This window comes from Motacilla alba, chromosome 27 (genome assembly GCF_015832195.1).
Source record: "Motacilla alba alba isolate MOTALB_02 chromosome 27, Motacilla_alba_V1.0_pri, whole genome shotgun sequence".
NCBI classification, from domain to species: Eukaryota; Metazoa; Chordata; class Aves; order Passeriformes; family Motacillidae; genus Motacilla; species Motacilla alba.
In genome coordinates this window covers 4,257,057-4,271,580 of record NC_052042.1, presented here as the reverse complement: position 1 = coordinate 4,271,580, position 14,524 = coordinate 4,257,057, and the positions used below count along the sequence as shown (strand labels likewise).

The window sequence follows — 14,524 nt, the reverse complement described above, 5'->3', positions numbered from 1 at the left end:
GATTTACAAAGTGCTGCTTCAAAGGAGCTCACAACTCCCTGAACACTCCCTTGGCCTTGTGCTCAGGGTCTGCTTTGACCCAGTCTCTCCCCAGGGCTGAGCTTGGGCCCTGGAAAAGACCAGTGTAGGTGCTCAGCTCCCTCAGGGTGGCTAATGAGGAAATGGAAATGATGGCCAAAGCCACAACTGAATTCTTTGCCAGCTTTGCACCACCCATCCCAAGCACCTCCGAAACCTGCAGGGCAGATGGAGTCTCCATTTGGCTCTTCTCCAGGTGCTGGGCAGGCTCTGGTGGGAGATGCTCCTGCTCTCACCCTCCTCTCCCAGCTGAGGACTCACAAAAGCACAGAACTCATTGTAGTTCAGCATCCCAAAAAATGGGGCTTGAGGGTTTTACTGTGACATTCTAAACCATCAATTTAAACAAGATGTGTGGGGCACCAGGGCAAAGGAGGAGTCACGGGGGTCATTCTGGAGGAGGGAGCAGCCACAAACTGCTGGGAATTCTCTGTGTGCCATCATCTCCTCATTGCTAGCATGGACTGGAGAGCTGAGGGGGCTGGATGGGTGTCATTTGCAATCGTTGCTTTCCAGAGCTCTCTAGAATATAACGAGTCATTTAGCAAAAAAAACTCAACGTGTTTTGCTGAGTTTGAACTCGGAGCCTGGGTCAGGTGTCGTCTGGGAAATCAAGGAAATTAAATTGCCCCTGAGCTACCTCCCCCTCAGCATCCATCAACTCCAAAATAACCTCACTTTAACTCTCTCTTCAGTCCCCAGCAGCTTCTGGTCAGAAATTAGACCCAGCAGAGCCTTCAGAAAACATTCATGGTGCAGTCTGACTGTTTGTCCCTGGCTCGCCCTCCGTGCCCGTGCAGCATCCCGAGGAGCTGCTGGCAGAGCTGGTGTCACACCCACGCCACGGCTCGGGCAGTGGGGACAGGCAGCTGCAGACAATGTCCCCAGTCCCTCCTCGATTTTCAGCTGATGGCCACCGTGGGGCTTGTTTGGCTGTCTGATCCCATCAGCAGCAGCAGCAGCCCCTCCTGAGCCCTTGGGATTTTCTGTGTCCCCTTGGCCTCCCCTCAGCCAGGAGCCCAGCAGGGCTCTGACCCTCATCACGCAGTCCCGGGGGCTCATGGCTGGGACCAGAGTGATTTTTGCCAGGAGCAAGGAAGGCTCCAGGGGCTCTGCTGCTCTGTGCAGGATTGGGGCACTCACAGGCAGCAAGAGCTGTGTCTGGACGTGGATTATATGCGCCAGGGGAGGGGCCCAGGCTGGGAGCTGCTGTTCCAGGGATTTGGCACTGGGCTGTTGAATTCCAGCCTCGTCCCACTAATGACAAGCTGCCTGGGGAAAGAGGGCTCCCCTCTTTGTGCCTCATTTTGTGCCCAGGGGCACGCTCGGGCTGCTGGGGGGTCACAGGGTGTTTTAGCTGGCTGGGTGGTAGGAGCAAACTGGGCATCAGCACGACCCTGAAAGGCAGGGGACAGCCCTGCGGCCATGCCAGGGGGATGCAGGTGACAAGGGATGGTGACAGCTGCAGTGGGACCACCTCTGACCTGATGCCCAGTGATGGTGTGGGACCCCACCTGGGTGGCTGCTCCCTCCACTCTCCTGCCCCAGGATGGAGCCTCCAGACCCTCTCCTGAGGGCACTGAATGCAGATGTGCCCTGAGGTCACTGCGGGTGCCTGGGAGAGCAGGACAGATCCCAGCCCACCTCCCCAAAACACATTCCAGCCCCTGGAGAAGGAAAAGGGTTAAACTGGCGTCTGCCTGAGAGACATCCCATCGCAGGAGCATCAGCTCGAGGTGCTGCTCACGTGCCTGCACCCTCTGCCTCCCTGCCTCCAGCCACCTCGCTGGGATTTTCCCCACCTTCCTCCAGCTACTTGGGACCAGACTGGGGCTAGAAGGGACTCAGGAGCATGGGGGCAGTGGGGGAATGCTGTGACAGCTGAAAAATGAGCCACGGAGCAGCGAGAGAAGTTTCTGAAAAGAGAAGAGGAATCTGCCTTGAATGAAGAGGATTTTAGCACCTTGGGCTAAGCCAATAAACCTCTGCCATCCCCATCCCAACGGCAATTGTTTGCACACGCTCCCGGAGCTGCTTGAAGCAGGCAAGACACTAAGAGAGAATAGGATCAAGCGTTGTGGGGGGAGAAACCCCCCTGGAGAGCCTGGAGAGCCTGTGAGCAGATCCCTACAGGGATCCCACAGGGACAGGGAACTCACCCAGCCCTGATCTCCTGGGTACGGGCTGTGCCCCCACTGCCACCTCACCTCAGTGGGGCTGGCAGCCAGGAGGGTGCTCCCAGAAGATGCTCTGTCCTGCTGAACACGCCAGCCCTCTCCACCGCTGGCAGCGATTCTGGTCCCTGAAGTCGCCGTCGGAGTGACACGGTGGCACCATGGGGGCATCTGGCCCTGTGGGAGGTATCACGGTGACTCTCCTCTGCTGCTGCCTCCTGAGCTCGGCTCTGGTAAGTCTGCGTGGCCCCGGGGCTCCTCCGGTCCCTCTCCTGGCTTTCAGTGTTGTGCCACTGGCCCGGGCAGGGCTGGCTGTGCTCCTGACTCACGTCCTGCTCTGCAGAGCTGCCGGGCAGGAGGGGAGAGCATCTCCACTCCTGCTAAAAGCTTTCCAGCAGCCACGGAGGCACTGCGGAGTGATGGCTTTTCCATTTCTTGGACACATCCAGGGCCAGGGTTCAGTGCCTCGGAGGCGTCGGGGGAGCAGAGCGGACGGTTTACGAGCAGTGCAGGAGGGGCTGGAGGGCAGAGCTGGGCACAGCCAGTGAGAGTGCCACAGCCAGGCCCCCATCCTGCTGATGCACCCCCAGGATCCCACTGCTGCCCCCATTCACCCACCCAGATGCTGCACTGGGGAAGAGCATGGACGGGAGTCCTGGATCTCTTCTCTGGGGCCAGATTTGGCTGTGCTCCCTGGAGGCAGTCTGGGGAAAGTGACCCTTCTGCATCCCAGCTCCTGTTCACTTCCAAAGCTGTGTCCTCATCCTGGTCAGCTCAGCTGTTGCCCAGCTCAGCATGGGCAAGAGGGGCACCCAGCTCTGCTGCTGGTGGGTGACAGGGAGCTGGGGCAGGAGCCCGACAGGCCACTGATTTCTGCATATATCCATGAGCAGAAATGACCATGGAGAGGGTGGGAAGGGGCTTGGGGTCAGCGTCAGCCTTGGAAGAGGGAAAAATGAGAGCAGGAATGCGGGAAGAGCTTTTTTCCTCCCTGTGGTGTTGAATCTACCCAAAGCCACCCAAACCTGACTCTCCTGGAGAGGGCTGGGAGAGCATAGCCATGCCATGACGTGAGCCAAGGGGTTCTCACTTGGTTGTGTCTGGGCAGGTCGATCCCGATGATGTTCTCACAAAAGAAGAACAGATCTATCTCCTGGTGGAGGCCAAGGAAAAGTGTCAGAGGGACATAAAGGCCCAGCTGGAGAAGATCAAAGGTATTGTCCCTCCGCTGTGCTGGGGTGAGCCAGCCCTGGTGGAGCTGGTTACGCCGTGGGGAATGCTGTCCTCTCTTGGGGTGGGATGGGGCTGAGGACACCCAGCTCCCGGGGGTTTGTGGAGCTCATGGCACCATCTGTGCTCTGGGTGCAGCCAGCACTGGCTCCAGCATTTTCCAGACAGTTCCATGTACACCACAAATGAGAGCTGCGGAGGGGCCTTGCCCCATCTGGAAGGGGTGGGATGTGTCCCCTTCCCTGGCCCCCTGCAGCTTCTCCCTCTCTGCAGCCCAGGGGCATCTGTGGCAGTGTCTTCCTCCCCCTGGGCCAGCACACACCTGGGGAAGCCAGAGGTTATGCTGAGGCCCTGACTGGAGATGTGAGATGTGTCTTTGCTCTTTGGCCAGACCCCAGCTGCCCTCCAGAGTGGGATGGGATCATCTGCTGGCCAAGGGGCTCCCCCAGCCAGGAGGTGTCAGTGCCTTGCCCCGACTACATCTACGACTTCAACCACAAAGGCAAGTCTGGTCCCTGGGCAGAGAGCAGCCTCACCCTGGTGACAATCCACGGAGCAGGGACAAGTCTGGGCTTCCCACGGGTCCTTCTGCTGCCACAGGGCTCATTGCTGTTCCCAGGTCACGCCTACAGGTACTGCAGTGCCTATGGGACCTGGGCTGTGGCTCTCAGCATCAACAAGACCTGGGCCAACTACACAGAGTGTGCCCTGCTCTTCTCCTCCGAGAGCCGGAGCCACCAGAAGGTGACCTTGTTTGTCAGAGGTGCTGGGAAAGGGGTGTGATGGGGGCCAGGGAGGATGAAGCAAAGGCCAGGGGAAGTGCTGGGGGCGGAGGCTCTTCCCTCTCTGCTCCTCAAACCAGCCCTGCTCCCCCTGTGCTCTGGCAGGGAGGTGGAGCTCAGTCCTTCTCTTCCAGGAGGTGTTTGACCGCCTGCACCTCATGTACACCGTGGGCTACTCCATCTCCCTGGCCTCCCTCATCGTCGCTGTCTGCATCCTCTCCTACTTCAAGTAAGGAGAGGCCAAAGCCCCTCCTGTGTGGGAGAACAGGAACTCATCCCATCACCCACGCACACGAGCCTGGGGAGGGGGCAGCCCCCAAAGGAATGGGAACAGCCCCAGACCCAACACAAGCATCAGCCAATTTCCCAAAGCCCCAAACATCCCCAGTGTGACCAGCTCCTGATCTCTCCACCCTGCCCTTGGACAGTGTGGACACCCCACTTGCTCCCAGGTCTGGTTTCTGTGCCCAGAGAGCCCAGAGCCCGCTCTGAGAGCCCCCATGGCCTGAGCCCAGGTGTGGTGAGTTGGTTGGGCAGCTGGGCTTTGGTTCGTGTCCCATCCCTTCTCCGCAGGCGCCTGCACTGCACACGGAATTACATCCACGTGCACCTCTTCACCTCCTTCATCTGCCGGGCCCTCAGCATCTTCCTGAAGGACATGGTGCTCTACTCGGGCACGGCGCCCAGCGACGCCGACAGGATGCGGGAGGACGACTTCAGGGGTCCCTTGCCAGGACAACGGGGCCACCTGGCAAGTGATGGATGGGGAGAAAGGGGGATTTCAGAGCCCTGATGCAATGGGATGTGCTTGGGATCCTCCCGGGCTGGGGCTGTGCTGCTCAGGGGGAGGGGATGAAGGTCCAGCTTTGGCTCTGCCCAGCTCCTCCCTGTCCTGGTGCTACACTAGAGACCAGAGCCACAGAGTACCTAGGCCTGTGTACAGGGAATACTTGTACACATATATATATGGGAATATGGGAAGGGAGATGCTGGAATATCCCAGAGGAGACGCAGGTCTCTGCAAGAAGAACATGGGGCACAGCTGGGTTTTGGTGACCAGAAAGCAAAAGCCACCAGGTTTTGCTTTTGGGGACCAGCCTGACACAGGCATCTCGCACAGGTTGGCTGCAAGGTGGTGGTGACTCTCTTCCTCTATTTTCTGGCCACCAACCACTACTGGATCCTGGTGGAAGGTCTCTACCTGCACAGCCTGATCTTCATGGCCTTCCTCTCCAACAAGAACTACCTGTGGGTCCTCATCATCATCGGCTGGGGTGAGCACAGACTCCAGCCCCAGCTGGGAGCTGTGGCGTTGGCCATGGCCGAGCGGCACCGAGTGCCCAGGGAAGGGCAGTGGGATGCAGGAACTGGTTTCATCTGCAAAGGTGATCCTCCAACCCTGCTCCTCACTCTGTCCCTGCCCTCCTAGGTCTCCCTGCTGTGTTTGTGTCCATCTGGGCCAGCGTCAGGGCCTCGCTGGCAGATACACAGTATGTACATCCACCTTCACCAGGGCCTTTGGGAGGGGAAGAGTGGCTGCAAATGCCAGCAAAGTATCTGTGGGCACCAGAGCTTTTTGGAAATGAAAAATCTCCAAAAAGAACAACAGGAGGGAACACACACTCAAGGCTTGTTGATAGGATTGTCAGTAATGCAGAGCAGTTTTGTTCTGTGTTTGGGAGGATGGTGGTTGCAGGTTTGCAGCACTAATTGATCAATAAACAGCAGAGATGGATGCTAAAGGGCACATTCTGGAGTGAGGCATGTTAAAAGGAGAAAGGCCATCATATGAACAACAGGAGTTTGGGATGAGGTGGTCAAGGAGCCCTCAGGAACATTAATGCTCATTTAAACCTGCTTTGCCCCACCATGATGGTTACAAATGCTTGTAGCCACAGCTCAAGATTTACATAAAGCACACCAAGGGGGTGGAGAGCGGGAGCTGGGGGTGCTGGGGTGGTTGGGGGTACAGGGAGCCACCCTTCCCAGTGGTGTCAGGTTTCTCCAAGGAGTTTCTTTACTGGTCTTCTCAGGTGCTGGGACCTCAGTGCAGGGAACATGAAGTGGATTTATCAGGTCCCCATCCTGGCTGCAGTCATGGTAAGGATCCTGTGCATGAACCTCCCGATTCCTTCTGGGGGAAGAGGGTTGATAGAGACCAGAGCTGTTTGCTTGTGGTCACTGCAGCTTTGTCCCAGCCACTGTGGCACCCAGGGAGAGCCCAGAGGGATCCAGGGGCTCTGGTCCCTCCTGCTCTGACCGCAGCATCGCTGCCATGTCCCTGCCTGCACCTCACCCAGAGCTGTCTGTGTCCCCGAGGGCTCCTCGGGCAGACCCCAGCTCACAGTGGGCACCATCACCACCGTGGGTGTCTGTTGGCAGGTGAACTTCTTCCTCTTCCTCAACATCGTCCGCGTGTTGGCCTCCAAGCTCTGGGAGACCACCACAGGCAAGCTGGACCCCAGGCAGCAGTACAGGCAAGTGCTGGCAGCACCAAAGCCTCGTGTCCTGCCTGTTCAGCCAGGATGGCTCCCCATGGAGGAGGAGGAGAGGTGTGGGAAGGGCTGGAGGAGCGAGGAAGGCTGGCAGGACAGTGGCAGCCAGCTCCTCTGGCAGCTCTGCTGGATTGAGGCCTGGCTCTGGAGTTCTGAGCTCTTCCTGCTCCCAGCTCCAGCCTGGCCACTGCAGGGCCAGGGGCTGCCCTGCAGGCCCTGGGGAATGGCTCTGAGCTCTCTCCTTCCAGGAAGCTGCTCAAGTCCACGCTGGTGCTGATGCCGCTTTTCGGAGTCCACTACGTGGTGTTCATGGCCATGCCCTACACCGAGGTCTCCGGGCTCCTGTGGCAGATCCAGATGCACTACGAGATGCTCTTTAACTCCTCCCAGGTGGGCTGACACTCCCAGCACTGAGGGATGCTCATCCAGGGAGGCTCAGGGACCTCACACTCCACCTCTTTTGCTCTCTTGGCAGGGTTTCTTTGTGGCTTTTATCTACTGCTTCTGCAATGGGGAGGTAAGTGGGAAGAGTGAGGAGCTAAGCTCCTTGTTCCAGCCCCTTTAGAGTCAGGGAAGACAAACTTGCAGCCCCAGGCTGTAATAACCAGAGCAAAAAGCTCAGATCCATCCCTCTCAATAGGGTTTGGAGGGAAAGAAGGGAAAGGAAAAGGAAAAGGGAGGGAAAAGGGCGAGGCGAGGCGAGGCAAGGCGGTTTTGCCGTCCACGGGCACAGCAGCCCCCTCTGCTCTCCCAGGTGCAGGCCGAGATCAAGAAGGCTCATTTCCGGAGGCTCCTGGCGCTGCACTTGGGGCAGCAGGCGCGCCCCGGGAGCTGCTGCTGCGCCGGGCGGGGCTCCCAGGCCCCCCAAAGCTGCAGCACGAGCCTGGCGGGGCGCGGAGCGGGGGGCACCCGGGGCATGCTGCTCCCGGCCCGGCCCCACCTGCCCGGCTACATCCCCGGCTCCGGAGCCTCGGACCAGCTCCTGCCCTGCCCCGAGCAGCAGCTGAGCCAGAAAGGCCCGGGGGAAAACACGGTGGATTTGACAGAGCTGACTCAGTGTCACCCCAAGCCCAACAAGGAGCTGGAGACGATGCTGTGAAGCGGAGGGTGGATTTTCCACCCGGGCATGGAGATGTGCCTGGAAAGATGCTGATCCTCACGCTTCGGGCTCTGCTTACACTGGCACGGAGAGCCAGGGCTGGGACAGCAGCCAGAACAACCCAGCTCCCCTTCCGTCAGAACCAGGGTGCAAAGTGACCACGTACTCTTGCTCCTCCTCCACCCCGGCCCAAAAACAAGCCATAAAACCTCATTCTCCTCCACGTGCAAGTGACTGATGTGACAAAGCCTTGAGTCTTCACCAGGAGACACCGCCGTGCTCGCTCCTACCCCCACAAGGGGGAGGTGACTTCTCCAGGGCGGTTAAAGCTCATCCCGAGCCAGATCCTGCCTCCCAGCACCAGCTCCCCCCCTGTCCAGCCGGGGGGAGCACAGAGGGCCCGTGGGGCTGTTCTGCAGCCCACCCTGCCCTCCCTCGTCCTCTGCAGCTCGTGGATGGAGTGAACACCAACACACAACCACCGACTGGAGCAGGAGGCATTGGGACAGGGTGGGATGAAGGAGGCAGGACAAACTTTACGGTCTGGAAGGGTGCAGGGAACACTTGAATCCCCAAGACATCATCCATTACCACAAAGGCCCCTGCATGCAAGCGTCGTGGCCCTGTTATCTCATTGCAGGCTAAGAAGTGAATAAAGAGAGTCTGGCTTGTTTCCATCCTTGTTTTCCAGCCTGGAGCCAGCAGCGGGGGAAGGCTGGAACCCTGGTTCCACTCCCAGCCAGGTCTGCTCTCCCTCTGCCCCTGCCACGGACAGGAGCCCCAGCATCCCCCTGCCCTGCTGGGAGAGCTCTCTGGGAAAAGGCATTCCCAAGGAGCTGCGTAGATGGCAGATAAATTAAACAGCGTGGTGGTGGTAGCATGGAGCATCTTCTTCCTACACAGCTCCTCAAGGCAGGAATTTCTTGCTAAGGACAGGGACCAGGTAAATAACTGTGCATTCCCACATCTTCCAGTGAAAAGCTGTGGGGCAAAGCGAGTCACAGGGAACTGGAGGGACAAACAGCCATGTCAGGGAAGGGCTTTAGGATGCAGAGTTTTGAAATCATCTCTTGGAAGGAATCAGTCTCTTTGGAAGACAGCAGCAGGGCCAGATCCCCTGTCAGGGCAGCTGGAATGCTGCTCACACTGCTCCCTTGTTCCCAGGGGATGGATCCAGCCCTCCCACGGACCTCGCACAGCCCCGCAAGCTGACACCTGTGCCTCCCTGGCACCGATCAATATTGAATCACTCTCTTCCCAAGAGGCTCCTGGTAGCTGGGAGAGGGGTGAGGAATTCCAATAATCCTCCAAGGAGCACAGGGAAGTGTTAACAAGAAGGGGAGAGCCCCCAGCATATGCCTCACACGGGGCAGGTTCCCAGTGGCAGCGAGCTGGGATCCGGGGAGGGAGGGAGCAGATGGCAGCTCAGACTATGGGGCTATTTTATATTTTGTTTTGAAACTCCAATCTTTAATTGCAGCAATGAACCTTCAGGGTGAGAGGGGGAACACATCAGCTTGTGATGCCCTGCCAGCCTGCCCTGAAACACTCTTGTCTTCACACCGAGTGTGCAGAGCTCAAACCAGGGCAACAACTCCTGCCCAGACTGTGGGGAGGGAATTCTGGAAACTATTTTAAAAGAGCTGGTTTCTGAGGGGGCCCCAATAATCACGTGGTGTCTGAACTGTAGCCCGTTCAGGTGTCAGTCAGATCTTGGGGCTGTTGCTGAGTTCTCTTTCCAGGTCTGCCCATGACCCCACGAAAAGCTGGGGAAATGAATCACGTGTCCTGGGCTGTATCCTTTCCTCTTACAAAGCAGAGGAAAATCTCTTCTCCAGGAGACCTCAAAGCTAAAACAGGGTTTGTGAAACATTTCGGGGTGAAAGATACTAAGAAAAACCACAGAAGTATTTTATCAACTACAATCCACAACTGCTGGTGAGACAGACACAGCTGATGTCCAGACTGTCAGCTCTCCATTCGCACACCAGGGCAGCCAAAGGAAGAGGAGAATAAAAAGCACATGCTGCATATTTTTGTACCAGTAATAAAACATTTACTAGAGCAAGCAGAAAGTAAATGCACAGCTGATAAAGAAAACATCACAATGTCACAAAACCCTGACAGCTTCTGGTACATCTTCCAGTGGAAACGAGCCAGCGGTGGGTGCTGACATGTCCCAACTGAAAAGTTCTTCCCTACCTTGTGGCAAAAAAAAAAAAAAAAAAAAAAAAAAGTTGTTAAAAAATGGGAATACACACAATGAGTTAAAAATGGGCAAGCAAGATTTTACAGATTTACTCCATGTGTCCAAAACAAGGCCAGATTTGAGCTGTTTCTTTTCATTAATTGTTTTCTGAGTTCTCCCTAAAGGCTTCTGAGCAACAGATCCCTGAATTTCTGAATCTTCTTCCTTCAGCCACACTTCCTGGGGGGCTGCAGCCTCTGATTGTTGTGGTCTATCTACATTGTCTTCCCTTTTTTGTTTTTAATTTGAAGAAAGCACTCAACCCTCTCAGAACAGAGGGTGCATAGGCACAGCAGAGACACAGGTTTGCTATGCAGGCTTCCACCAGAATGAAGGATATCAGAAAACAGAAGGTTTTTCAAAAGAAAAAAAAATATCTGGGCAATGGGATTGGAATTAAAGTACTGACCACAAACAAGCCAGGGAGTCCAACCTACACTACAGGTGAATGTGTGGCTTGCTGGGATGGAGAAGGATCCCTTGAACAGCTCCACACACACCAAAAAAAAAGAAAAAAACAAAAAATGAAACCAACTTGCTCTGCCCCACCTTAGCAAAGCAAATTGATACATTCTTAGTTGATGGGGAGAGAGGTAAGGGGTAACCTGGAGACCAAATTATTGGGGAGAATATGCGAAAAGGAGATGGAGGAAGAACTCACCATACTGACCAAACTGCTGCAAGATTAATGTCTAACAGGCAGGTCCTGAGCATCTCTAGGTGGACTGGACTGGTTTGTAAATGTGAACGCTGGTTAAGAAAAGACTAATTTATACTTCTATGGACAACAGTTTCTGAACGTTCCAAGGATGTGGAACAGCTTCTTTTTGTCAAGAAGACCTGTTTAAATCCAGCAGAGTCACTCGAGCACTGAATGTTTGAAAGCAGAACCCAGGGAGCTTTACCAAAATGATTTCTTTCACTAAGTGTTGTGAGCACTTCGTTCGGGTGAATCTGTCCGCAGATGAACTTGCGTGGGGGTTCTCATGGTTTCCTTCTCCTGCCCCAGCTGCTCAACAACCAGTTACCGAAAACCCCAAGAAATCCTCTGGAAAACGACAACACTACCTGCAGAGATTCCAGGCTGTGAACCCCCAGCTTCTAACTGTCCCACCGGCTCTTCTTCCGCTTTGGGGGCTCCGGGACAGCAAAACCGTCTGTCTTGTTGTCTCGGCTGTTGGCCTCCTTCCTGCTCTCTCCGTTCCTGCTCTCGCTGTTCCTGCCCTCGATGCTGTTCCTGCTGTCGCCGTTGTTGCGGTTGCCGCCCGGCAAGTCGGTGAAGTGCCGGCCCTCGCCGTGGCGATGGACGTCGCCGTGGCGGCCGTCGCCGTGCCGGGAGAGGTCACTGTGCCGGCCACCGCCTTCGCTGTGGCGCTGGCCATCGTTGTAGCGCTGGCCTTCACTGTAGCGTTGGCCATCGTAGCGCTGGCCCTCGGTGAAACGTTGGCCTTCATTGTAGCGTTGGCCATCGTTGAAGCGCTGGCCCTCGTTGAAGCGCTGGCCATCGTTGAAGCGCTGGCCATCGTTGAAGCGCTGGCCCTCGTTGAAGCGTTGACCATCATTGAAGCGCTGACCATCGTTGAAGCGCTGGCCATCGTTGAAGCGCTGGTTTTCGTTGGTGAAGCGCTGGCCCTCGTTAAAGCGCTGGCCTTCATTGAAGCGCTGGCCCTCGTTGGTGAAGCGCTGGCCCTCGCCGCTGAAGCGTTGGCCCTCGTTAAAGCGCTGACCCTCGCCGCTGAAGCGCTGGCCCTCGTTGGTGAAGCGCTGGCCCTCGTTGGTGAAGCGCTGGCCCTCGTTGGTGAAGCGCTGGCCCTCGCCGCTGAAGCGCTGGCCCTCGCCGCTGAAGCGCTGGCCCTCGCCGCTGAAGCGGCCACCGCCGCCCTCCCCTCGGCCGCCGCCGCCCTCGGCGCGCCGCGGGGCCTCACCGTGCCGACTGTTCCGGCCGTCGTTGTACCGTTCTCGGACAACGCCGCCGCCGCCCTCTCGGCTGTTGGTGCTGGCGTTGGTGTTGTTGAAGCCCTGCGCGCCGGCGCTCGGGAAGGGGGGCACGCTGCTCAAGCTGCCCGTGCTGGTGAAGCCCGGCACTCCCTTGGCCGCCGCGGCGGCCGCGATGGGGCTCTCGGCGTTGGCGGCGTTTTGCTGCGCTGAACTCGTCGGGACGGAGTTCAGGCTCCCGGCGCTGGTCCAGCCACTGGCACCAGCAGCAGAGCTCCCAGTCTTTTGGTTATTTAAACTTGCAGCAACAAAGTGACTCTTGTACTGGGACTGCAGGAAAGGGAGAGACAAGAGAGAGCGGGTTTGGCTCCGTGCTGCCCCACAGAACACGGAGTCATCGTGCGTTCACAAGCCCACCTTGGATTTTGGGGCAACAGAATTCCTAGAAAAAGTCAGTCTCGGAGTGATTACATTCCTCCTGTGCTTATGGACACAGAGTTAGTAACAGACACCTCCTACCAGACAACACCAACAAGGGAATTCTTACATTGTGGGGTTAATTTTTACACTGAAGAGAAAGAGCTTCTGTTTTCCCTTTTGATTGCAATTACACAGAATCAAGCCCGGGTGCAGAATCCAGAAAGAAAAAAGAGCAAAGAGGCAGCAGAAAACAAAGTAAGTTTGGCAAATTTGTGCAAATGCGTTCAGTCCAGCCTGCACCCAATTCCACCACTCGGGACTGCCATGCTGAGCGTGCTCCAAGTGACACAGCCGCAACCAGCACCCTCAGCTTCCCTGAAATAACAGGGCTGCTGCATTTTCAGGGGAGAAAAGGACTCCAAGCATGGAACGAACCTGGAAAGCTGCTTTCATTGCTGTCAGCCTGTCCCCCATGGCCCCCGTGGATGGCTTGTAGGCCTCATAGTTGCTCATCACACTGTTGTTGTTTCCACGGTCCTGTGCAAAAACACAAAGGGCAGCTGCAGAGGTTTATCCCACACAGACACACTCAGTTCAACCACTGCTCACATCTATCCTGTCCCTGCACTCAGGAAATGCATCCACTAAGGATAACGGACTTCTGGAGAGCCCTGAGCAGTGGAACAGTTTGTTCCATTTTTTTATTTCTGCCAAGAATCAGACTGGAAATGGCTGGAAATTTTGAAGTAATTTATTAGTGACAGTCTATTTTATGAGGAATCTCCAAACCTTCTGGATCACTCTAGCTCTAAAAAAAAAAGCAGCTCTTAACCAGAGAAGAACAGCACAGGAGACTTTCACTTGATATATGATCCTAACTCTGAAAGATGCTGAGCTCTGAGAACTTTTAAAGCAGATGCTGTAATCCAGTACCAAGACCTTTTAAAATTAAAGAGTAATCAATACTAAGTGAACAAGTTCCAAGAATCTGCGATCAAGCTCTTCAGCATCTCTACTTACAGTATTTTCTGAGCCCAGCCCGGGGCGTTCACGGTATCCCAAGCCACCACCACCAATATTCAGCTTCTTGCCCTTCCCTCCTTTAAAACGGGATTTGCGGAACCACGGGTTCTGTAAGAGAAGGACAAGTGCTTCTCAACACGGGGGATAAAAAGCTTCCTAAATGCATGTAACGAGGCTGAGAAAAAAGGGACACTGAGCATTTCAAAACACAAATGTAAATACTGCTTTCCATTTAACCACATAGCTGCTGTAGGCAGTCGTGTCACGCGGGTCTGATGCTTTCAGTTACAAATGCTTTCTATGAAAACTAATTTTACACCTTCAACTCTCATTCAGGTTAAGGTTTTGGGGGTTTGCATTCTAATAAAGGCAGGAATAAACACAATTTCCAATGCCATTACTTGGGAGCTCGGCTCTTGCTCATCCTTTGGTTTCACTGATTTAGCCCGGTGCTCGGCTAAGGAGAAATGAGGCTCTGTCAGCAAAACTTTCTGTTCCAAGCAGTGGCCAGGGAATGTCAGCCCAACCAGACCTGCTGTTTCCAGGTGTTTAAATAATAGTTGGCTGCACCTCTTTTTATGCCCTACAGTCTGTCCGAATGTGAATAAGTCAGTTGGCTTCCTACGTGCTCCTCTCAAGGCACTCAGGGGAGCTCTGCCTCACTAATTCCATCCCTTCTGAAAACGCTGCCTTTGTCAGAAAAAGTATTTACTTCTGGCAGCTGCTGTCCAAGCTACTTGCTAATGTGTCCACACACCTGCTAATCCACCTCTGAATCTGGGAGTAGCCAAAAAAGCCTGGGCTCTCTTGCAGCTATACAGGCAGCAAAAGACAAGAAATTAAAGAATTGATAAGTTCAGTGGCACAAGCACAATTGCTGCAGCTACCTGTCATACCTATATATAGCAAACCTGCCAGAGAGCACTGCCAAGCAGGTGGAATGATCAAGCAACAGCCCTTTCACAGAGGGAATGTCCCTGTAATTGTTTGCTACTTTAGCTTTCAACTAAGCTGCATCCCCCAGGTGCCTGCTATAAATC

The 14,524-nt window shown here is 55.5% G+C and overlaps 2 protein-coding genes across 3 annotated transcripts in view; one reads left to right on the top strand and one right to left on the bottom strand.

Annotated features, from left to right (window-relative positions):
* The first annotated feature begins 2,413 nt into the window (after positions 1-2,413).
* Positions 2,414-7,858, top strand: LOC119712043 (parathyroid hormone/parathyroid hormone-related peptide receptor-like). The gene is made up of 13 exons (XM_038162851.1): positions 2,414-2,485; positions 3,361-3,466; positions 3,874-3,984; positions 4,102-4,226; positions 4,399-4,493; positions 4,838-5,015; positions 5,385-5,538; positions 5,694-5,754; positions 6,298-6,364; positions 6,647-6,745; positions 7,012-7,149; positions 7,235-7,276; positions 7,514-7,858. The coding sequence occupies exons 1-13, from the start codon at positions 2,414-2,416 to the stop codon at positions 7,856-7,858; spliced, it is 1,593 nt and encodes a 530-aa protein (XP_038018779.1).
* Positions 7,859-9,891: 2,033 nt separating this feature from the next.
* Positions 9,892-14,524, bottom strand: part of DDX42 (DEAD-box helicase 42) — a 16,244-nt gene continuing 11,611 nt past the window's right edge. Inside the window, exons 16-19 of one of the 2 annotated variants that reach the window (XR_005259797.1) lie at positions 13,482-13,592; positions 12,897-12,998; positions 10,768-12,371; positions 9,892-10,060 (exon numbers count right to left, since the gene is read on the bottom strand). Coding sequence is in view for 1 of the 2 variants with exons in the window: in XM_038162999.1 (XP_038018927.1) it covers positions 11,208-12,371; positions 12,897-12,998; positions 13,482-13,592 (1,377 nt within the window). In the remaining variant the exon portion in view is untranslated. The other variant, XM_038162999.1, reaches the window with a different exon arrangement.